The sequence below is a fragment of the Nelusetta ayraudi genome, unplaced genomic scaffold, assembly GCF_046127955.1.
Source record: "Nelusetta ayraudi isolate G7.1 ecotype Tasmania unplaced genomic scaffold, CSIRO-AGI_Nayr_v1 ptg000011l, whole genome shotgun sequence".
In the NCBI taxonomy this organism is placed as follows: Eukaryota; Metazoa; Chordata; class Actinopteri; order Tetraodontiformes; family Monacanthidae; genus Nelusetta; species Nelusetta ayraudi.
This window is the reverse complement of record NW_027466061.1, coordinates 9,943,801-9,967,852: the sequence shown is the minus strand read 5'-3', so window position 1 is coordinate 9,967,852 and position 24,052 is coordinate 9,943,801. Positions and strand designations below refer to the sequence as shown.

The 24,052-nt window shown below is 43.3% G+C and overlaps 1 protein-coding gene and 1 long non-coding RNA gene across 2 annotated transcripts in view; one reads left to right on the top strand and one right to left on the bottom strand.

The window, feature by feature from the left end:
• LOC142884812 (pinopsin-like) overlaps nucleotides 1-11,922 on the top strand; it is a 48,753-nt gene extending 36,831 nt beyond the window's left edge. Inside the window, exons 3-4 of the mRNA XM_076020732.1 lie at nucleotides 1,524-1,757; nucleotides 10,502-11,922. Coding sequence (XP_075876847.1) covers nucleotides 1,524-1,757; nucleotides 10,502-10,786 — 519 coding nt within the window. The 3' untranslated portion in view covers nucleotides 10,787-11,922. The remainder of the gene's footprint in view (nucleotides 1-1,523; nucleotides 1,758-10,501) is intronic.
• LOC142884813 (uncharacterized) overlaps nucleotides 7,912-24,052 on the bottom strand; it is a 44,886-nt gene continuing 28,745 nt past the window's right edge. The window contains exons 2-3 of the long non-coding RNA XR_012926204.1: nucleotides 18,273-18,364; nucleotides 7,912-9,244 (exon numbers count right to left, since the gene is read on the bottom strand). This is a non-coding gene — a long non-coding RNA (uncharacterized LOC142884813). The remainder of the gene's footprint in view (nucleotides 9,245-18,272; nucleotides 18,365-24,052) is intronic.

Here is a 24,052-nt window from a genome sequence, read left to right as displayed (position 1 = left end):
GAAAAAAAAAATGTTTGACCTGATGGAATTCACAGCTGTTGAAAGCAGATGAAGGCGTCGAGTTCAGTGTAAACACAGACTTTCAAAATACGAGATCAGCGATCAGCGCCGGGGGGCTGATTAAACCGCACGCCACTAACAACAAACTCAGGACAAAACCGGCTGCAGCTGTGTTGCCCAAAATTGCTTTTGAAAGTTACAATTTCACGTCCGACAATCGCGTCTTTATCAGACACACGGTCGTGCCACGTGATGCCGCTTTACAGCATTTTAACACCCCTGATTGCCCCCTAGAGGAAGGGGTGTGTGCCTACGCTGCATATTTAAGATGCTTTATGGCCTGTGAGCCGCCTGGAAAAAGCATAAACTGGTTTACAGATACGCATGGATATAAAAAGTAAATTATGCCATAAACTCCCTGAAGAAGGTGCACAGCACAAACTGAAACTCCACCAGACAGACAAAAACAAAAACAAGAGCAAACTCTTGTTAAAGTCACGTCGATCTGAGCTTTATCCTCACTGACCTTCAAGAGCCACAGTGACTGTTGTGTTTTAAGATTTACCAGGTGCGTTTCATTTCCTTTGGGCCGATCTGAGTCTGTGTGGATTGACGCTACCTGCCAGTAATGAGGATGAAAACAGGCCCAGTTCGTGTCTGGAGTTGTGTCGCTGCAAACCAGAATGCTGGCCGAGTCACGGTCATTACTTCCATAAAAACACATTTCACCTTCAAACCATTTTTTTTGGTTAATTTTCATCTGCCTGTGCTTTTTTTTGTTTCCAATCCTCTGCTTTATTATTTAGATATTAATTATTTAATACAAACACTCCCCCTATACACACTTTAGATTCAAATATTTTTTTTTTTTTTTTTTTTTTTTTTTTACGTATCACAATGTTTAGTTTGGTTCAAAGAAGTAGTCCCGGGCAGTTATGTGTGATTGATATAATCACTGCTAGTCTAGAGCACTAGCTAGTGAAAGTATACAAGTCGGTTAGCATCATTGGAACCGGAGACCATAGATCACTGTTGACGAAGTAGTTGTAGTTTAGCAGCAGTACTAGAAAAGTAAGTCTTTGTTTGAAACTTCAATATGCTGAAGATAACTAATGGAAAAATGACGGAGGCCTCAGTCAGGACTTAATCTATCAGAATAAGGATGAATGTGTTGCGAGTCAAAGGTGAAGTTTGAAGTTGAATGTGTGTGTGTGTGTGTGTGTGTGTGTGTGTGTGTGGTAAGCTTCATTTAATTGAATGGTAAAAGATCTAAATAATAAAGCAATCAACTCGAAAAACCGTCTGCCGAGTTCACACCAGCAAATGGACTCGGGGAAAATACCAAAGGCCTCGTCTGACAGTAAAATGTCCCCTGAAGCTCATTACTGAGCCAGTCCTCCAGCAGCTGCCGAGAGAAACTCTTCCTCCTCCTCCTCTTCTTCCTCCTCCTCCTCCTCTTCCTCCTACCCTCCTCCAGCAGCTGTTGTCAGCCTCTCCCCTCCTCTGTGTCCTCGTCCCGGCAGGTCAGCGGCATCAACGCCTCGATGAGCAGGAAGCGGGAGCAGCGCGTGCTCTTCATGGTGGTGGTGATGGTGGTCTGCTACCTGCTGTGCTGGCTGCCCTACGGCATCATGGCCCTGCTGGCCACCTTCGGCCCACCAGGCCTGGTCACCCCAGAGGCCAGCATCATCCCGTCCGTGCTGGCCAAGACCAGCACCGTCATCAACCCCGTCATCTACGTCTTCATGAATAAACAGGTGAGTCAGAGCCGCCACCTGTTCCCCGCTCGTTGACACGGTGGAAATGAGATCCGGCGTGTCCAGTCAGATGGTATCATAGCGCCAGTTTGGCCAGAGAATAAGTTGAAGCCTGAGGACGTGTGTCGTCAAAGGCTGGGGTGTCATTGTGTTATCAAATGTGAATATTCGCAAATATTCGTTTGAGGAGGAAAGACGTGATTTACCGTTTTGCCATGTGGGTGACACATGGTCTCATCGCACGATACAAAAATTCCAAGTTGCTGTCAGTGTTGAAAAGGAAATGGGGAAAAGAAAAAGGCCCAATGGAATTACATCAATGAATTATACTCACATTGGGTGCAATTTTTCTAAAACTGTAGGAAACACTACTTTAAATACACACCTTAATAAATAACTCTGCCTATGACATCAGGAGCCCAGAACTCATCAGCCCCTGGGCGGCTCGTCCAGAAGTTATCCACCTGTAAAACTCATCCTACTCTCAAAAACAGCTTTTCCTCTCTGGCATTGATCACGCAATGCATTTAGCCTCAGTTCCAACAAGTGCGCCTGCTGTGGCAGAATTAAAGCTGCCAAGAATTCACACCGTCCAGCTTCTTCTTACTTCTTGGAACAGCTCAACATGAGAGAGGAAAATACTTTTTTTGGGTGTTTTATGGACGTTTCAAAGACACCAGTGATGGCAACTGGGCGTCTGGAGCTTAAGCCTCACCTTCTTCCACCTGTCGGTTAGGGGCCAACTCAGGCCGTGTTTAACCAGCCTGTGAGAGCAACTAATTCCTGGTTCCCTCTAAGTGCCTGATGACTCAGAGAGGGAGTTAATGTTCCGTGACTGGACTCGTTGTCTAAGGAGTTTGTCTGCTTTCCACTGAATTCAGCCAGCTCACTTGCAATGCTATTTATCACACACCGATCAACTGAAACAGGTACTGGAAAAATAAATAAATAAAAAGAAACCATCTTCAATTTATTGAGCTAAAATTTAAAATTTCCCCACATTTTTATAATAATTTCCGTTTCTTTAAAATGAAAGAAAAAGGCCAATTACCAAGCTGAGATAGAAAAAGTTTTTATTTTTTTTATTTTTACAACCACATTTTATTTACAAACCAAAGTGGAAATTATGCACATCTTTCACAAAGACATGCATCTATTGGAAATAAATAAATAAATAACTGGTTCATAACACTCACAAAAAAACAATCAAACAAAACCCGAAAAGAAAAATTAAATCATTCAATGTTTCAAAAAAAACAAAACTCATTGTTTAAAACAGCACACAAAATGTTTTTGAAGCTCTCAAGGTCTTTCATCAATTTAAAAAGAGAAGAAGAAATTTCCTTGTCGGCCAACGCTGCTGGCTCACTCCGGCACTTTGTGGCCGGAGGGCCAGAGAGCCGGGAGAAGGGATGAAAGCCAGGAAGACGCTCCGGGTTGGGAAGTGAACTCCGACATCAGACATGTTGCATCAGCTCGACCTCCTGCCTCTGGTTGCCAACATGTGAGGAGGCGCATCGAACCAGTGCGGCGCACAGGAAGTGATGCATCGCCGCGGCGGCACACGGAGCCTTGGCACTCAAATAATTAATCACAGAGGCGCTTTAAGAAGAAGAAAAAAGGAGCCGTTCATTATGCCGGTCAGACCCACTTGTGGCAAACTTTTTATTTATTTATCAGGCCGTTTTACGTGCAGCCCGAGTCTGGAGCTGCTTTTCTAAAAACAATGTCTAAAATAAAATAGATTGCTCGCAGGGACCATTTTTTTTAAAAAACTGTTTTATGTGCACTTTTAATTAGACGAGTGTCGCTAATGTGGCTCCGATTAGAAGAGGCCTCTTTTTCTAATGAGACACTTTAGTTTTTATCAAGGGTCTAATTCCTGTTGTCTCCTATTGGCTGAACACATTCAAGTCTCGTCCTTCACGGCTGATCCTGGAACGGAGGAACTGTGTCCTGCTGGAGCAGCTGCCACTGTGAATACATTTAAGCAGCTCTACTTGCAAGAAATGATTTCGCTTTCCCCTTGAATCCCTCATAATTGAACTGCTTGTCTACCAAAGTTTCATGACCATCTGGTCAAAGTTGGAGAAGGCTTTGCACCCTGCAGTTGTTCTCAGTCACAGGGGGACTTCTGTTCTGCTAAAATAAAACAGAAACAATTTTTGTTCTTTGTTTTCAGGTAAGATAAATAAATAAATAAATAAATAAACTTTTATTTTTTTTCAAACTGAGCTTGACGGTGGAAGAAAAAAACGACAGGCTGACCTATAGGCAGTGTTTAACAGTGTTCACTTCAGACCACAACATCCACTGTGTGATAATTTGACAAAGTCTGTTTTCTTTGAAACAGTCGGTGGGACACAAGTAACACCAAAATGTATCAGGTTTGGGTTTAAGGTAGCTTGAATTCTGTTCCAACATCAATGCAGCGCCGCTGTTATTTCGCAGCTGACGGCACACTTTGTCTTCCTCTTTGGAGTGCAGCACTGAGTTCTGCAAGTGCAGCACTCCAAACTGGAAAAAATGTTATTAAAATTGGAATAGAATCCACCCACACGACCCAGACAAAAGGAAAGTGAGGGCCACATGGAGCAGATCCAGAGTCAATTTAACTCAGTGTCCCACAAAGCGCTTATTTTACCCTGAAAACTCCCACAGAGACACAAAACATCTTCTGCGTCTTCTGCAATCCCCAACCAAGTTCTGACCAACAATAGAAAGACTTGCAATCCAAAACAAAAACAAACATTAAAGGGAACCCATTCTTCCCATTTCCAGATTTAATACATTCGTTTTTGCAGGCAACTTGCAACAATATCCAACAAGAGTTTATTCAGTCAGTGAAAGCCTTGCAACACAAAGACTTCTCTCATGTTTGAGCAGCAGGTAAATACGTCATTAACAGAGATCACATCCATCAACAGGAAATTAAGCACAAGTATTCCGCTCTTCTGTTTTGGACAGAAGAAAAAAAAAACATTTCTTCAACTGGAATTTCACCAGCAGCTAAATGTACTCATTGAAAAACAGTGGTGCACTATAACATACAACAACTCAGATCCTGGCTTCCCTGATTCCTCGAGGTTCCTCTAGGTTCCTCTAGGTATTTTGACACAAGTAAAAAAAAAAATGACATTGAACATTTATTTTGTTTTCCTCCATAGACAGGACAACATATCACCCTGAGCTTCCTGTCGAGCAGACAGAAACGTCTCAGTTGGCTGTTCACTGGGAGGGTTTGTAGTCGCTCCGTAAATATCGAAATCACTCTTTGATGCGAATATATTTGATTCTGGATATTTCCTCACGTTGCTTCTGATTTGCATGTCAGATGTGCAGGGAGTGTGTTTTCTGCCCCCTACTGACTGTCCTAGTGAGACATTCGGGCCGAACAGCTAGCGGATCCTGCAGCCGGCGGCGGCCGCGCCCTGATGTCCTGTATGTCTTTTTCAGTCTTCAATTCCTCCCAGCCCGTTACTATGGAAACTGTGAGTTGAGGCGAGTTGAAGACTAAAAATGCTGTACAGATACAAGTAGCAGCTGGCGTCTGTTTGTCCCGTCAACGCTCGGCCGCACTGGCAGTCAAGAGGCGTGATGTCGGGAAGCAGAGCAGGAGTCGCCTGGTGAGTTTGCACTGAATCTGACGCACGCACACGCACACACATGCACATACACAAACACAGATCGTTTTTTTGTCTGTTCAAAGCTGGTAGGTTGATTTTTTTCCCCCTCTAGAATTGTACACTGCTCTGACGTGCACAAAGCCTGAGACAAAACAGAAATGTGCAACTTCAAATAGATGTTTTAAAGAGCCAGTGCTTAAGATCCAATGGCAAGCAAGCATAAAGCAAGACAAAAACCCTGTTTTTGACGTCTCTGACGCTTCACTGGAGATTCTAAATTTTTAGCCCATTTTGCCGATGTTCTTTCAAAGGGCAACTGACGAGATACAAGCTGGATGTGACGTCATGAGAGGCAATGGGAATGTTTTTTCTGATTTTTTTCTGTCGCCATCCAATTAGCCATCAGGCGAAACCTTTCATGGACGAAAGCTAGCTAGCTTCGGCTCAGCACCCTAGCTGGCGACAAGCGAAGAGCCAATCGCCAATGGTGCGAGGGCCCCTCAACAAGTGGACCTTAGTGGTCTTTATGAGGACAAAGATCAGCAAATAGAAAACACAGTTTTTTTAGTGGTTTAGTCGAACTGAAGGTGTGTCTTTCTTCTTGTTGTTATTCCACTTTAGTCGAAGAGATGATCCCAGTCCATGGTGCTCACTCAGCACTGAGACTTTATCCTATTAATTTTCCCACTACTTTCAAAAAAGCAGTATTCAACAGTGTTCAAATTATCTTTTTCTTTAGCAATGGGTTTAAAGGTTACGGTCAGAGATGTCACAGCATCAACATTTCATTTCAATTCAATTTGTTTCATCAAGGCAGAGAGGAAGAGTTCCAAGGCCAGATGGGAAAAGCTTGCAGTGTAATTATCCTCCGGCCTTCTGCATTCACTGTCTCCTATTGTTTATTGAAGCAAAACTCCCAAGGTGTGAAAAGGCTGGTGAGAAGGGTGGAGGCTGCGGCCAGTGAGACCACATTCCTAAAGCGTGATGATTACAGAAACCGCAAAAATTAATCAACTGCAGCTCTGCTAAGAAGGTCCCAGGTGATGACGAGCTCATAAAGGCAGAATTGAAATTTCAGGGAGTTTGTAAGCGCACTGGGATTTTTTTTGTGTAGTTTGAAACAGTATTTTATACAAATTTGTTGGACATTCAGCAAAGTGATCAATGGTCCAACATCACATAAAAGGTTCAGAATCCGAGGGTCACCGCTGCTGACGGGGAACTAACCCCAGTTTACATGAGTCACTTAACAGAAGTGATTCTCTTTAGAGAGTCATGTGACTCTTCAGTCTTAAGTCGGGTCTCTGAGTCAATTAAAGTTGAATCAGAGTATCCTGAGGGGTCAACCTCGCCCCCTTCATCCTTCTCTCAGCAGTGCCTCCACGTGTCTCCTGACCTCCAACTTCATCCTGTTGGTGGGCGGCGCCCCGGCACTGCGGAACCGCTTCCTTGTCCGCTCGCCGGGCTGCAGGTTGCACAGCGACTGACGGCAGGGGCACTAGCAAGAAGCACAGCCGGCCTACTCAAGTCGTGTCCGGAGGCAAGCTTTAATATTCAGCAAACATTTGACAGACTGACATGTGACGGACACGCTGAATGTCAAACAACAGCCAAGATGAGTTCACATGGCGGTGAAAACTTCACGCTGTGTCTGGGAAGGAGGTGGTTGAGAAGTCGTCGTCGAAGGACGCCAAGCGGTTTTTTTTAGCCAAGGACTTTCAAAAAAATGGACTTTTATCCAGAGAGACACCTGAAGCCTCCACCAGAGTTTGCGAGTTCAAAACCTCTTTATCCGGTCCAAGTTCAGAGTTTGATGACAGCGGCTGCAGCCAGTGATGCAAAATGTCAGTATCATGGTTGTCTAATACCTGGACAAACTGTAGCTGTTTTAAAGTTTAAAGTTAAAGTAGAGGTTAGCAAAGTGAAAAGTTAAAGTACAATGGCAACGCAATGACGCACTGACTGTTGACCACTGGGCACTCACTCACAAACCACTTGTTTGTTTTGGATGTGTATTATTGTGTGGTCTCTTGTCCCAGTGAGGGGAAGTTTTTTTTTTGTTTGTTTTGTTTTTTAAGTGTTATTAGTATTTGTTGTTTTATGATGTTTAGAGTGAGCGTCCTTCGCCCTTGTTATGTTTTTTTTTTAGTCCATAACAAGCATATTTATAATATTTCACCTCCCACAATGGATTTTTTTCACACAATAATAACACTATTAAGCGGTAAATGTACCTTATTGCGGCATGTTTTCACATCTTTATTTTTTTCTAACTGGACTCCTGTGTAGCCAGCTGCCGCTAAAGGTTAAGGGGAATAAGAGAAATAAAAAGCAAAAGTCTCAGAGGACGCAGCCAACAGCTGATTAGGAGCGTTGCTAATATCTGGGAATGGTATTACTGCGGCCATTTGAGTTTCACAGGAGTTTTTGACAGTACAGAGACACACTTTTAACGTGAGAGAAGCATTAAAGAGAATTTTACTTGATACTCGAGCTTTAAATAGAAGTGGAAAGGGCATTAAATTAGATTAGTTTAAGGAAAATAATATTTTTAAAGATTTAAATGACAGAGACAAACAACACCAAAAACAGGGTCTGACAAGTAAAAAAACATTGGAAACTTAAGTCCAACTGAAACTGAAGTCTGAAGTTCATGCATAATGTGTGTGTGTGTGCGTGTGTGTGTGTGTGTGTGTGTGTGTGTGTGTGTGTGTGCGCGCGCGCGCGTGCGTGCATGCGCGCATGTGTGTGTCTCCACTCTGATTAGGTGCCGCTGGGGAGTTTCATCACTTGCACTCATGAGAAAATGTAGTAGACTATAAGTATACATAAAACTCAGATCGTATACTAAGTATACTACGTTTACTCACGAGCAGCGTCTAACGAGTCCGCGGCCAGAGTCTGGCTGATTCGGATCCCTGACCCGTCCTGGTCGACGTGTCCAGGACGGCGGCCAGGAATGCCTGGAATCTAAAGTGCAGCCAGATACCCTGAATGCATTGTTATGCCTTCAAGCCGCAGCCGAGCTCCTCAATTATTCACAATCTTCCTGTCTGTCCATCAGAGAGACATCTGCGCTGAGAACAGGGGTGTCAGCGGTCGGTGCACAGGCCGTCATAAAACAGGCAGATCTGCATGAACTCATACTCCCACCACTTCCTTGTGTGTGTCTTGGGCCTGAGAATGCATCCAGTGGTCCATCCACTATTTATTATTTTCTGACAGATGGTCTATACATCGGTGAAGACCATCCCGTGCCCCTGGGACACAGCCTGTCCTTCCTTTGCAAGAAGAAAATATTTTGACTTGCTCTGTTTCTAGCCACTGGTTAGAAATACAGTATGAATGCCATTGTGGTCTTATTGCATCTTTTCATTATTATTGTTATTATTATTATTAGTAGTAGTATTAACATTGTGTAATCAACAACAATTTCAGTTGCTGGAAATGTAATAATTTTATATTGCCGTCTTTTTGTGTGTTCGAGCAATTTGCAAATCGTTGCAAAATTGCAAACTTACTGTGCAGGTTTTACTTGTGCAAGTATCTGAAATTAATTCCCGCCGCTGAAGAGCCACAAAAATCAGACGACTATGAGGGACAGCAAATAAACTAACCGTTGCGAAAGCACTGAAATTATACAACACGCCTACAAAATAAAGCAAAAACCTGACGGCACCAAGAGGTTATAAAACACTGACGTGCAATCACATCAGAGGCTCAAGTAACGGAGCCGTGATTGGTCAATGTACTCACCTCAGGTGAGTCGTCTGCAACCAGTTCCACTCTGCCGAAAGCACTTGGAGATTTTCTTTCTTTTTTTGTTCGTCGCTGTTTTGTGACAACTCTGACAGGAAGAATCTGGAATCAAAAGGGGGAAAAACACATAGAATTTGTGTGAACTGGGTTAGATTAAACTACTAAATTAATTTCATTGACATTAAGACAAAGTTAAAGTGCAGAAGAGATCAACAGGTCAATAAAAGTTGCCTCAGAGGAGATTAGACTGAAGGCAGTATTATATTCAGAACCATAAAAAAGGTTGAGGATTAAATCATTGCCCATCTAATATTTTTTTTCTTTGCACCTTTTACTTGCAGCTCTTTATATTCACACATTACAGAAATTGGTCTATTAAAAATGCAGAGTAAAAAAATATATCAGAGCGTACTTGTGAATGAACCTGTAATTAGCGAATTATAGGCCTCCTTCGGAGGGAAAAATAAATACGTAAAGGAACAGAGGTGAATAGTCGCAATGACAAAGTGGTGGCTGGCTGAGTGTGCGGCGTGGGGCAGAGTGACACTCTGGGAGAGCAGTGGGTCAGAATTGTCCTAGTTTGCCTCAAGGTTCTCTGCAGAGAGAGAAAAACTGTTTGAATTAAGAGGCAGGTTAATGTTGCGTTGCAAGAAACATGTTGGGTTGGTGGTTTGGGGGTCAGGGGTGGGAAAATGAATTCTATTTTACACAAAGTCTCACACACACACAGAGCAGCAGACACTTCAACTCTCTGAGAAAAGACGTCAGTGTGAAGGCACGTCCAGTCATTTTTTTTTCACATGTTTGCATGAGGTACTCTGAGAACTTCTTTGGAAATGGTAGGCAAAACTCAAAACCTGTCTATTGAATCTGAGTGGACCAATCAGATTTCATCACTTACGGCTGGTTCAATGCAACTTGTTTGCCAAGTCTGATTTAACTGTTGTTAGGGTTTTTTTTGTTGTTTGTTTTCATTTTGGGGGATTTCTGACTCTCGAGGAACGTCTATGGAAGGAGGAGAAGAAGATGAAGATGAAAATGAAGAAGCGATTGGCTTGCACAGTTCCCCTTCAACATTGAAAATGGTTGTCGAATTTGAGTGAACTCAAAGCACCCAGAACCCAGAGCATAAACTCCAAAAACACTTTAGCCGCAGCAAGGTTAATGGTCTTGTTCTGTAGACAACGAGCTAACCGGACTTCCTGCTTTGTCACAACCCAACAAAGCTTATAGGATTTGTGTGAAAATGTGACTACTAGGGGTTGGAACGATGGACCGAAACTCCATTTCGGAACTTAGAGTTTGAGAAACTCATTTGATATATTAGAGTAATTTCCTATGTATTTCTCCTCCGTCCAGTTTTACAGGTGTTTCCTGGCCCTGCTGTGCTGCGAGAGCCCCCGGCGCGGCTCCAGCATCAAGAGCTCCTCCAAAGTCGCCACCAAGGTCATGCGGGGCGCCGCAGTCACCGGCCACCGCCGCACCCATGACTTCCTTTTCATGGTGGCTTCCTTGGGCCAGCCGGCCGACACCGTGCCCCAGCTGGGACCCTCCTTCGAGGCCACCAACGACATCACCAAGCTGCCCTCCTCGGACATCAACAAGCCGGTGGTGGTGTCGCTCGTGGCCCAATTTGACGGCTGACGACTTTTCTTTGCCTGCAACCTTGCAGATTCTCCTCCCTTGCAGGAAGTAGTCATTAATAATTTGAGGGGTGGTTTACCCGAGGCACGGGAAGCAGCGTAACCCTCCAATCTGGGGGGATTTGACATGGCTGCAGTCACACGCGCTCTCCCGGCAGGTAGAGACGGCGGAGCGCTAGCGAAGGCAAATCTAGGACTTCTGCCAGAAGTCTGGGCGACAAAAAAAACAACAAAAAACAGATACAATGCAGGGGCCAATAATCTGTGTATCCATGCAGAAGAAATGGAAAAAAGAAAATATATACATATATATGTGCGTCTTCATAGGAATGAGCATGAGAAGATCTTATCAGGATTTCCAGACGAGGCGTTTTCCGGCCCGCCACTGTAATAGAGGAGGAATCATTGGGGTCTTTTACTCTGTGCAATCTCTACTGTTTTGTATCCACTCATAAAACAGGTCATCACAGAGATATACTCTGAATGCAGGGAGATGTAGTTTTGTAGTGATTGCAAGCCGGCTGTAGCTGCAAGAGTCAGGCTTGGAGAACACATGTTGTTTATCGGAGCGTTTTAAAGTCATTCCCACTTTCATACAGAATGAAAGTAGACTAGGGAGGGAAGCGAGAAAGTATTTTCCTGTCGCTGTCAGGGCTTCAATGTTTAATATATCACCCGCGTCTTATACAAAATGGTTTTCCAACTAAGTAGTTTGATATGTGTTTTATTAGACTCATAGGGCTGCTAGCATGCTAGCAGCATGACCTGTTGTTGTTTTAATGTTTTGTTTTTTACCCTCTCCCTTAAGACCAACCTTTGAAGAAATAGAAATAGGTGCATGTCGGAGAATTTCTGTGAAGTACCTTTAATAGTGACATGTGCATGTACACTGCCATGGTACAATATGCAAATAAGGTCAGAAAGTGTCAGGCGTCAGGGAAGACATGGAGATGCAGACGTTGGGTGGAACTCCTGTGGTCTCAAGCAGAGTTCCCAAAGCTGTTGAATGTAAAAGAGCTCACCTTCTCTATGACACTACTTGCAGTCAAGTGCCTTGCTAATGGGCACACAAACAGCAGCATACTTGGGATGATGTCAAAAAAAAGCCACCATATTTAAAGTGCTAGCCTCCGCACATGCACATGCACACACACACACACACACCCAGTGGTCCTGTGGTGCAGGTTTCAACATATTTTGGAGGGAAAAAAAAATTCCAAATCTGAAATGGACCATTTTTCTCTTTTTTCTTATTATATATATATATATATATATATATATATATATATATATATATATATATATGTGTGTGTGTGTGTGTGTGTATATATATGTATATATGTATATATATATACATATATACACACATATATACATATATATATTCACACATATATGTCTGGAGAGAGACAGCATCATTTTATCTGAGGAAGAAAAGTCAAACCCTTTGTTCTGTATATATTGTGTGCTTGTCTGATTTCATTACAGAAATGGAGACATTTCACTTCCTGACTCTCAGATTACAGTGAGATCGGAACACAATGCGGCGGCTCCTCACAAGCTGTAAAAACCTCTTCTCCTTTTGAACATCTCCCTCCAAGCACAGCGATTCCTCCCTACGTGCCGTCAAAGACCTTGTATGAAACTCGCTGTACATGGGTTCAAACCAAAGCTGAAGAAATGATCATATTTTTTCAACGGGGGTTAGGATACTGTTCAAATAAAGTTTTTGATCAAAACAAGATGCGCGGTGCCTATTTGATGAGGAGAGGAGAAGAAGTGATGTGAATTTGAGTGGATTAATGATTATTGGACTTTAAATATTGTAGACAGTTTCTCATCTTTTTATCTCTGACTTCAGTGGAGCAGGACTATTCACTCCAAAAAGTCCCTTGAACTCCAGAAGACTGTGTGTTTAGCTCTGTGTTAACAGCGTCCTGACAAAAAAAAAAAATGCTTGGTTTTAGCTTTCTGCTAAAACTGATACTGTGTTGGACCTCCACCTTCCAGCAAAAACAACAAGGCTCAGAGGGTGGAGTCAACACCTGACTGTGGGTGTGGTTACATATGATTGTTTATAGACATAGACTTTATGTTGAACCAGCAGTCCAACATAAAGTCTTTTCACGCCAGATTAACTCAAATCAGCAGAATTTACTTGTGTGACAACTAGTGTTTCACTCAGCCATTCTGGCAATGGGGTATGTTTTGTTAAATAAATTCATACGTACTAATCTGTTCAATACTGCCATAAACCATCAGCACATCGTTAGCCGGCAGACTTTTAGCGAAGTTGTCTCAGTTTGCATTCAAAATGAACCAACATGTAGCAACCACGATTCAGGCTCCCAGCTTTGACTTTAAAGCTCTTTCAGGCTTTATTCGGCCTCCAAAGACATCTCACTAATTGTTGTGCAGTGAGTCTCTGCTCACCCGCTGCTAACCCTGAATTCTCCTGTGAGAGGAGATAAGAGAGACTCTCAACAAGGCTGCGATCGTACTGTTTATTAGCCACTCAGCCTGTTGATGTCAGATTAACAAAACCAGCTGTCAGATTAGCAGGAATGACCAGAGCTCTCCCTCTCCGGTCACACGTTTAGAACCGGGCTGCTTTATGAATAACACAGCGGCTCGTCAGGCAGAGGCAGCAGCAGCAGCAACGGCAGCACTGATATCCTCCACCTGCCTCTGAAAGGTGTCAGCAGAGCCTCCGTCAGCAGAGCGGTGAGTAGAAAATGGGAACGTCAATTCTGAGTGAAACTTTCCTTTTATACATGATACAAGTCTTCCCTAATAGGAAAGGGCTTTTTTATGTTACTGCCTAAAGGTTGTAAATCAGAGAAAAGCAGATATGAGTAATGATTAATGACTCAAATTGGCCTGCGCATAAAGCTGCGCACGTGCATACACACTCATGCAGCACAGGTGGGGGAGCGTTTACGTTTTCATCTCTGGCCAAACTCTCCCGACTGAAGCGCTTGTGATATCGGCCAGGCGGCTTCCTGACGGCCAAACTGCTGAATGAGTGCAGCAGAAAACTAAGCAGGAGGAGGAATTCCACCAATGGCTTATCTGTAAAAACCCCACATACATCTAAATGATACCGAAAGAACGCCCGAAAACATTCAAGCTGCCCTGAAAGGCAACCCTATAATCCAGAAAACTGGCATCCTGAGAAAAGGAAGGATTAAAAGTCATCAGTTTGCTGTGAAATCTTCCCACTGACGGCAGTTAAATCAGCTTGACGTCCTTGTCAGCCATCAGTGTGCCGTGTGCGCCTGGAGAGCTCTTTCAAAAACATTAAGAAGTCGCTGTCGTTTGAAGATAATCAGTCACAATCAGACGCTTGTAACAAAAGTAGATCCGGTCGCGAACAATTTGCAGCTACTAAGAATAACTTCTTGGTTTTGGCTAAACTAAGCTCCGCCCACTGACACAAACTTTTCCTCCTTGAAGGATGCTGATTGGTGCGGATGCACGCTATGATACCCAAAGAGAAAGTTCAGGAGGAAAGTTTTCAGGCTGGAAATGCAACAGTTCTCCCTTGATAGCTCACCTGTTTAGCTTCTGTGATGATAATCATTGTAAAACCCCAGCAACAGAGCTTCTTAGAGAAACTTTAAGCAACTTGATATGAACAAAATAAAAATAAAGCAACCATCTTTCAGAACAAAAAAACAATGGTATAAATTACACAAATATTCTAAACTTTTAATGTTTGTTTATCTTTTTAATTTGGCAGAGCTGCAAGACTCGCTCTACCTTGCTCGATGAATCTCACATCTTTCACTCCAAAGGTTATTCTAAGACCGCCACTTTGCGCCTCCCTTACTTTAATCAGGTTTCCAGTAATTAATATTACTTTTCTTTTCCTTTTTTTTGCCACCAACCTTCAGTCAGGTTGCTTTAAGGCTGCAAGTTTTTATCTTTCATACAAAAACCTGCCTCCTCTGGTTGCATGGATTTAATTACTAATGTCTGTTAATTAACAAAAAAATAAAACTGTGATGTACTGTACAACACTTTTCTCTTCTGTTTTGATTTATTGTTTCTGACTTTGCTGCACGACGGTAACCGCCAGTTTGGAGTGGAAGCGTTCATCCTTTCTCGGTGACCGACGCGGACCGGGTCAAACACCTGCAGTTGTCAGGATCAATTTGTGCGTTTAAGCTGAAAGATTAACCTTAAAGTTGGCAGCTCGGGTGACACTCTGGATCAAATGGCATTCTTTAATAGCATTAAATATTAACCAGGTGGGACTTCCTCTGCTGGTCTAGTTAAATGCAGGATGCCATGGAATTGGAGATTATTTAGGCAGCGGAAATCTCTGGGATTCTAATGAATTTCCTCCGATTCACACAAATGTTTGGTTTTGTTTGTCGACCGAAACAACTTTGTCAAACTACAAACACCAGAGATCTTCACACAGTAACATAGGCACTTGCAGAGCTGCAGCGTCGTCTCTGGTCGTCTCTCAGCTGACGAATCTGTCCAATCCCTTTAAGCCTCTATTTTTAAATGTACATCTGGTCTATTTGTCAAGGGAGGTCATGAATAAGCATAAATAAGAAAGCAGACGAGTGTCAGAGGAGAGGTTGCTGGGCTGACTAACGATCAGGCAGGATGACTCACTCAGGGACGGAGGACAAAGGAGGTGAGCAACCTCGCTGGAGAGTAAAACTAGAGTCCAGGTGGAGTATGAATGCAAATGAAATGCTGCTAAAACGTTTGCTTTGTGTTAGCCGCATTCACATAGCTCTCATTACCGTGGCCAAATCAAGCAGCGTCGTGTTCCCACTGACCTTGAACTTTCTCTCAAGAATTGCACAAAGGATATCTCGTCTAAAATCAGGGCGCTCGAGTCAGTGTTTCGAACAAACTGGACAGTTGGTGGTCGTCTTTAGCCTTTTGGACGACTGGTGTCTGACAGCTGGCTGAAACCCTTTCCCTCGGTGAAACTCTTGTTCCATGGGTGACAAAGTAGCACCACGTCACACATCACCACGCCGAGCATTCATACTGCAATCACTGAGCTACATTTTTTTTAAGCTGTCGCCGTGACCTCTGACAGATCATCGGCCATTAGGCCCGCCACCTAGAAGAGCCGATCGTTCGACATGCTCGTAGCGCACTGAAGGCCAAGTATGAGCCTCATTAATTGGAGCTCTGGGACTCGGCGAGGAGGCCAAGTCGACAGTATCAGGTCAGCCTTCCTCGCAGAGGCTGGCATTCAAAAAAACACTGAGCTCATTAAATCACACATCATTGTATTTTGTGCTTTAATAATGATATTTATAGACAAAAAAGAAAACCGCTGACAGTTTCTGTTTATGCAAATTCAAATGCATGTATAATATATTATCGCAGAAACAAACAACTTTTTTCTATTTTGGTCCACTCAAAGCTGGTTTGACACTTGTTGACAAGAATACTTTGGGCATCGGAGGTTAAAATTAGAAACAATATTTTATATAAAACTCTGAAAAGTCAGAAAAATCTGCTAGTTTTTGTGAGAGTGCAGAGAGCTACGCTGATGTTGCATTGCCTCTCATCCTGCAGGCCCAAAGCTCGAGCTCTGCGCGAGAATTCAATTACCCCAGACAAGGATTGATTGGGATTAACTGGGGAGAAGTGACAAAAATGGACATTCATTCCATCGTAATTGCCCCATCTGGCATTCCAGAAATAAATGAGCAAATCCGAGGCTATGGGGGGAAATTAAAGGGTGTACAATACTTGTGGGAAATAAGGCTCTGCCTTCCAAAGCATCAACCTCCCCCTGATAAAGCAGATAACGGATGGACGGGTGACGGCTCAACAGATGGCGGGTAGGTGAGGCGGTGAGTGGCTCTGATCTGTCGGAGGGCTCTTGAAGATTTGGGGCGATGGCTCGCGCAGGATGGTTGTTTCACCCATTTACTTCTCGCACTGATGCCGCCTCGGAAAAAAAAGACATTCTCCTCAACAGACAGTAAAAAAGTCAAGAGTTCTGAAGTAAGAAAACCAGAAAAAAACATAATGTGTCTCCATTCTGGTCCTCTGGTGCAAGAGGAGTGTCTGGAGGACTTCAGCAGTCCTGAAAAGGCATCACAATTAGCAGGGAGCTAAAATCCAGAGTTTTTCCAGGAGGGTATAAACAGAGGGCTGTTTTCTCGAGATCTGCGAGGTTGTTTGTTTGAGAATTACTGGGCGAAAAATGCTCAGATGACATCCAGGGAAATGAAATAGAAGATCTTAAACTGGACAGACTTTGGGACTTTTACGTCAGCAGCTTCGCTGCACTTGCTCAGCAGTAGTGATGGAAGCAAACACTGGGAGAAAAGGAAAATCAGCCACGACAGCAGTAAAAAAAAAAAAAAATTAAAACAGGCAGGGGCTTTTGCGCTAAGCTAACAATATTAAACATCATTTTACTGCGAGATGTGGGTTTTGTGCTTGCAGGTCCCCCGGTTCAGTGTTGCCTCTGATGACGCAGCACTGAGCCTCCGCTGAGTAAAGACACAGCTAGATTATCACTGTTTTGTGAACAGTGTCGGGTGGTTCAGTAAGAACATGGCAAGAGCTGCCACAGGACGTCACTTGGGATACTTACTTTTAGCAGTAAATCATGTTATATTACTGTTTTGTTGCTGTAATGGGGATTTTATTCATGTTTACAAGAATCATGTAAAAGTCTCATTGTAATGATCATTATGTCTGAACTGGTCCTCAGTTCTTTACCTCAAAGTGCCCTTAAGTTGCCTCTAAAGTTGCATCTCATCTGTGAACATCTGTTATTTCTAAGAACAGGTGTTTCTATGTCACATACCCAATATATCTCATTCTGCTCGACTATGTCCTTTTATGGGTAACAAAAATAGAATAGGACACACAGAGAAGCCGTATAAAAGGATGCACTGTTCTTCAATATGGGCTCCCATTACCTACAGAATGCTCTATGGGAAGGGTCCCTTTGAAACTCTCAAATAAATGCCAGCAAACCAGCCTTCAATTGTTCAGGTAAAGACTTCATTTTTTTAATTTGCTTATTGGGATGGTGTGACATGGCAGCAAGAGTAGATGCACACGCATGGACATGTTTTTGTTTTTGTCACTGCAGGTGTCACTATGCTGCTTGATTTGTACAGAGTAAATAAAGTGTTTTTCCTGAAGCCTAATAAGCCAAATATCACAGACAGCTCAATTAAGCCACCTCCACTTACAAATTCAGGACAGAGCAGGGCAGTGACTCCCTTTTATGATAAAGATCCATGCGCTTCCTGACATTTCACAGCTAATTCTTTGACACGGCTTCATCTAATTTACCCTGCACCCCAATTACACAGGGAGGATCTAATGAAGCACTCTGACATGCCGCCACTGGCTGTGTTTCATTCAGTTTCTTCTTGCTGGCACCAAATGAGAAGTGCTTGAGTGTCTCCCTTTGTGTGACACGTGCTATAAATACAGGACCACCAGATTGCCCTGCCTGTTCTTGATTGCCTTACCTTGCACGTCACAAAGCCAGACCTCCAGAGGAAAAGAGCCTATACGGCAGATGGCCGTCCCTGCCCCCACTGCCGTCGGCCATCCAAGTCTCCTGCGAAAAAAAGAAAGACAGAAAGAAAAAAACAGATGAGGGAAACTGATGCTTGGACCCCTAAGGGTAGGTCATTGTGACAGCGGGGCTAAAGTCTCCACTTTACAGGGAAACGAACAGCATTTTTGGACAATTCTGGCTCCCTCTGTCCCTCTGTCGCGCCACCAAAAATAAAAGTCCACAAATGGTGGAGTAACCTGGCAGTGAAAGTGCTCCCCGTTACCCTGCTGAAATTCAAACTTTAAGGAAACATTTCTGAGGATGTGTAATTTCAGAATTCTGCTCAAGAGAGAAATGAAACATGGCAAAACGCCACTTTTCACTGCCAACTTCACTCACAAGCAGCATCAGGAGAGCTGAAGAAAATGTTTCAATAAAATGCCAACATTTTCCCCCGTCACATTAGCTGAAGGCACAGCCTTTTCCTCAATTTTCCTGAGAAATGAGTATAATTCAAGAATCCATTCAGGCAAGATTATGATCATGCTAATGGGGTCAAGTGGAGTTCCAGCGGGAGGTCAAAGGTCTCTGTGCTGTTTGTCAGCTGTCATACCGTTGGACACTGACCCTGGAGTTTAGCACGTAGCCATAAATCACTGCGGCTTGGCAGCGCATCGATGTTCTGTGTGTATAGAATTTTTCTACCGTGACCACTAGGGATCAAAGGAGGCTCGTTGTTGTGTTTTTGCAAGGACATGCTCTTAATGTTGCGCTAACTTGGTGGTATAATCGCAGGACTCCACAGACACTGTTCTAATGGCAATAACTGGGAGCTAAGATTGATTCCAGTTGCTTTGTCATAACTTTATTCAAGGTTCAGTGGGGGGGGGGAAGGGAAAAAAAATCACTAAACCAAAGTCGTTTTGCTGTGAAAGCAGAAGATAAACGCTGCGAACGGGGCTGGACGGTGGAGGTTTGTTCATCACGTCCCACTAGCGCTGCGCTCCCTCTGGACAGCGATGGCGCTAATGTTTACAACTGGTACCAATCTTCCCTGCGTCGGCCCACCAGCCCGTGGTCTTCACCTAAATAACTTCCTGCACTCTCCTCGTCCTCCCACCCCACCACTCCCTGTCCGCTCACTTGCCTCCAGACTCTCATTAACCGCCGGGCCCGCTCAGGTATTGGCTGATGAATCGCACAATCCTGAGTCGGCGCCGCAATCAGGGGAGCTCGGACCTCAGAGGGGAAGTCCAGTGAGGGCAGAGAGCAGGAATTCCCAGTGAACGGGCGACATTCTTTTCACCATTAATCACTGGCCGGGGTGACAGCTGGACTAAATTGGATAGGCAGGTACTCGGAGTCGGTCTCTATCAGTTTCCTACGCGACCGTATGTTTCTTCCCCTGCACCTCGCTCCGTCTTCATCAACAGGACCTTTATCCACCTCAGTCGCCGCCCCTCCACATTTCATCCTACGCCCACTTTCTCATCCCCTGTCCCATCCAACTCCTTCAGGCTTGGCGAAGAAGAACAATGGGCTCCACCCCGCTCCCCCGAGAACCTCCTACTGCGATTGGAGTCTCGGAAGGCTGTAACTCTAGAATTGGGTGGAATGATTGTGCAGTGGCAGAGTGCTGGTGCAGTGTAGGAATGCTGGTGCAGTGGCCAGGACGGCAGGAAACGGATCCTCGCCATCACAAGGCCACAAACGAATCAGTTGACGTGTGTTAAACAAGGGATGCTTAGCTGAACAGATCACTGGTTGATTTTTACAGAATAGGGGACACAATGACGGCAACACTTGTCCGGTTAGTGAGCACAACCATCCTCCAAACAGGCGGAAGGTCCAGCAAAGCATCAGATTGAGCAGAAAGATGCATTTTTCCAGCAGAGAGCCATAAACAGAGCGCTTAATCTGCTGCTTTCTGCATTTTTTTTCTTTGTCTATTTCATCGCCTGACATTGCTACACTTGAGGCAGTGTTTGTCCCGTATAATAAGACATTGTGTTTTGTCACTTGAACAAAGTGAGGAATTCTTTGTTTAGGAAACTGGATGTACATTCACAAACGTGCAGTGTGGCACACCAATGTGCAGTTCGAGCTCGTCCGCGACCCTCTACCCGCAGCCGACGGCACCCAGAGCTCGAGGTAGGACGCAAAGCAGCGGCCGCTTGATGGATTAAGACGGCACTTCGGGGAGAACCCCAAACCTGCGCTCGTCCATCTTGTGGAGATCATTACTCTTGAGGAGAGACCCGGGGAAGTGCATCACTAAGTGTAGCTGGTGGTGGTCACGGTGGTGCTGATGAGGCCCAGTGCAGGACAGCTGGGCTGTCTTTTGTTATATAAGCACAAAGAAAAGGGAGCTCAGGTGCTTTCTTCTTTTTAGCCACCCTTAAAAAAGAACCTAAAGTTTCATCTGCGTGTTACTTTAAAAAAAAATGTTTTGTTATTATTTTACTAAATGGATCATAAATACACTGGGAAAAATGACAGGATCTTGGTCTTTGGAGGAACAATTACAGCTTGGCAGGGAGTATAAATGCTATTTTTAAAGGTCTTTTAGTGTTGCAAGAGGAGGCACCTTTCATTTTTCATTCATTTTCAGCCAAGAGGACATCAATCTCCATTCTAAAAGGTTTAAGAACTTCACTTCAGTGCACCCCCATCATTCCACACAAGATCTTTCTTCTCTTTTTTGCAGTTCCGCAGGTTCACAGTATTTGCTCATTGTTGCTTCTAAAAAGGTCCAAGATATATATATACATATATATATATATATACATATATATATACATATATATATATATATATATACATATGTATATATATATATATATATATATGTATATATATATATATATACATATATATATATATACATATATATATACATATATATATATATATATAAATATATATATATATACATATATATATATATATATATATATATATATGTATATATGTATATATATATATACATATATACATATGTATATGTATATATATACATATATATTTATATATACAGTACATGAACAAGCCATAATAACTGAAAGTGAAATGTTGCACAATTTCACTTAAGAAAGGAAAAACCTCTACATGACTACTTCTCCACCTTTGAGTGCCATGAACAAGACAGAATCTGCAGATGTTTTTGCATCAACACAGGGCTGTGGGGAAATAGACTAAGGGCATGTTTCCACTGACTCGCTTCATCTCGTCTCGGCTCGACTCGCCTCGCCTCACCTCGGTTTGTAGGCGTTTCCATTGGTCACTACACGGTTACCATTTTGGTCCCTGCTTCCTTGGGGTTCCCATCTGGCTGACCAGGGACCATAGTGGTGACATAGCACAGAGCAGGGCACTGATTGGGAAAGAGTTTTTTGATGAAAGCCGAGTGGGAGTCTTTCACGAAAACCAAATGATATGTCCCGTATGTGGATTATTACATTTTCCCGTATTAAAAACTAAAATGCTTATGAAACTGTACCATGCCCAGTGGGCAACAGGAGGGACGCGGACCCGACTCAGCCGTTGGGCGACTGCAGCTTTAGTTTTAAGGCTATTTGCAAAGTACAGCCGCTGAATCGTCTCAATAAACTGTTAGCCACCACCGCTAACTGCATGTTCTGCTGGTGTTTTGTGTTCGCTGGCAGCGAAACTTTAGAGGCCTCTTAAGTTTTGCTCCTTATAGCAATTTTAACACTGCTAGTGTATTAACACCGGTTGAATAGAGCTGTTGCGGTTTTTGTGCTTTGTGTGGACTTAATGTAAGCTGTGCCGATATTCTTGTCTAATAATAAATGACTCTGTGACTCAAGTGATCGTTTCAGCGTCTACATTTTCAAAACACTTTCCTAAGTGTTTTGATACAAGTCAACGGTATTACACAAAATCATTCTTAGCACTATTAAAAAAAATAATAATAAAATAAAAATTGTCAATACAAAAAGTAAAACATATGATTCCGGGGACATGGAAGGCACAACAAACGTCCAGGGACCTTCGGTCTGCCTTGCAGCCATGACTCCACCCACACGCAGGTAGTAACCGAGCCAATGGAAACGCGTCCCTACCGAGCCGGACCGTGTGAGTAGAGCCAGTGGAAACACGTCCTATATAAAAGAAAATCTCCTGCAAACCTTTCTTTAAGAGAAGGCTGCTTGAATGGACAAATCAAATATGATAAAAGGTCACCTCTCGGTAAATTACTTAAAAATCCATCCATTTTCTATTCCTGCTCCCTCCTGCACTCAGGGACTCAGGACTGCGGGAGCCTCTTCCTGCTGTCATAGGGCGAAGGCAGGGTTACACCCTGGAAGATCTGTCAGTTCATCGCAGGGCCACTTAAAAATGATCAACCATTTTACGACAGCGACATCAAATTAAACTTGTGGTTTTCCGGAGTATTTTTTTTTTTTTTTTTTTTTCATTCAATTATGTTGAATTGGAGCATACGGAGTAAAAATAAGCAACATAATACGCTGTAAATCATTGGGTGAGGACGCCGAGCTCAGATCATAATGTGATTTATGTAAATGCAGAATCAAACACGAGGCGTGTAAAGGGAGAGGAACATGTAATTTGGCGAACAAACAATTTCTCAAATTACGCAGAGCCTGATCGAATTTCACGGCGGTTCCATGTCTTGTCTTGCACTTTGCCTCCTTCCAGTTCCAACACCAGCTCGATTAGCCAGCCGTTAATGATCACGCCCGCTCGTCACACACTCTGCGTTTCAAAATGCCACTCGGCAAGACGAGAAGGCAGATTTTTCTTTTTTCAGAAATGACCCCGTGCCGGATCCATTTCACGCTGCCATGTTGCCGAGATCCAGCACTGTTTGCGAAAATCCGTTAAAGGGTCACAGGGAGTTAATTAAGAAAACAAATGGTTAATTATATGCTCTGTTTACCCCCGAAATTGAGCGCGCGCTGATGAAGGTCTCGGGTAATTTGCTCAAAAATGATTTTAATGAACATTTTGATTTTTAGCAGATTAGCGTGACAACGGGGGAACATTTGTTTCCGTTAAATTTAATTAGTTTGATTAAAAGTGAGTTGGTGTGTGTGGGGGTGTGTGTGCGTGAGTGTGTGTGTGTGTGTACGCGTCTGCGTGTCTAAATATGAGCTGATTATTAAATTGTTCATTTAAAGCCTGGAAAATCTGCCACAGGAGCCGTGTTCCAGAATTATTACCACATCAAAAAAAAAAAATATATAGAAAATACAAGATGTATTTTATATTGAGACAAACCCATCAGAAGCGACAAATTGTCCCGTCACCAAAAGCCGGAGCCAGATTTTTAATTGCGCTTGTGGCTGATAAACAAGAAAATTATTGCCAATTTATTTTTGATTTTCTTTACCCTCTCCAAAACAACTCGGCACCAAATGAATAGAGCTCGATAGGGCAACAATGCTGTTTGTGATCACAACTTATTTTCTTAGTCTGAATTTAATTTGCGCCCTGCGGTGGCTGAGAAAAATGACTGCGGAATGTAAACCGTGGAGTGTGTGTGTGTGTGTGTGTGTGTGCGCGTGTGTGAAAGAGAGAGCGAGAGAGAAAGAGAAAGTGCTCTCTGTGTGAGCTGACACAGTTTTCTATTTACAGGACTAGATTTTATATAATTTGATTCCTGAAAAAAACATCTACATTTACATGCAAAAAAAGAAGAGTTATGTCAAACTCTCTCTTCTTAGTACGACTTAATGCGCACTGCATTAAGTCGTACGAAGA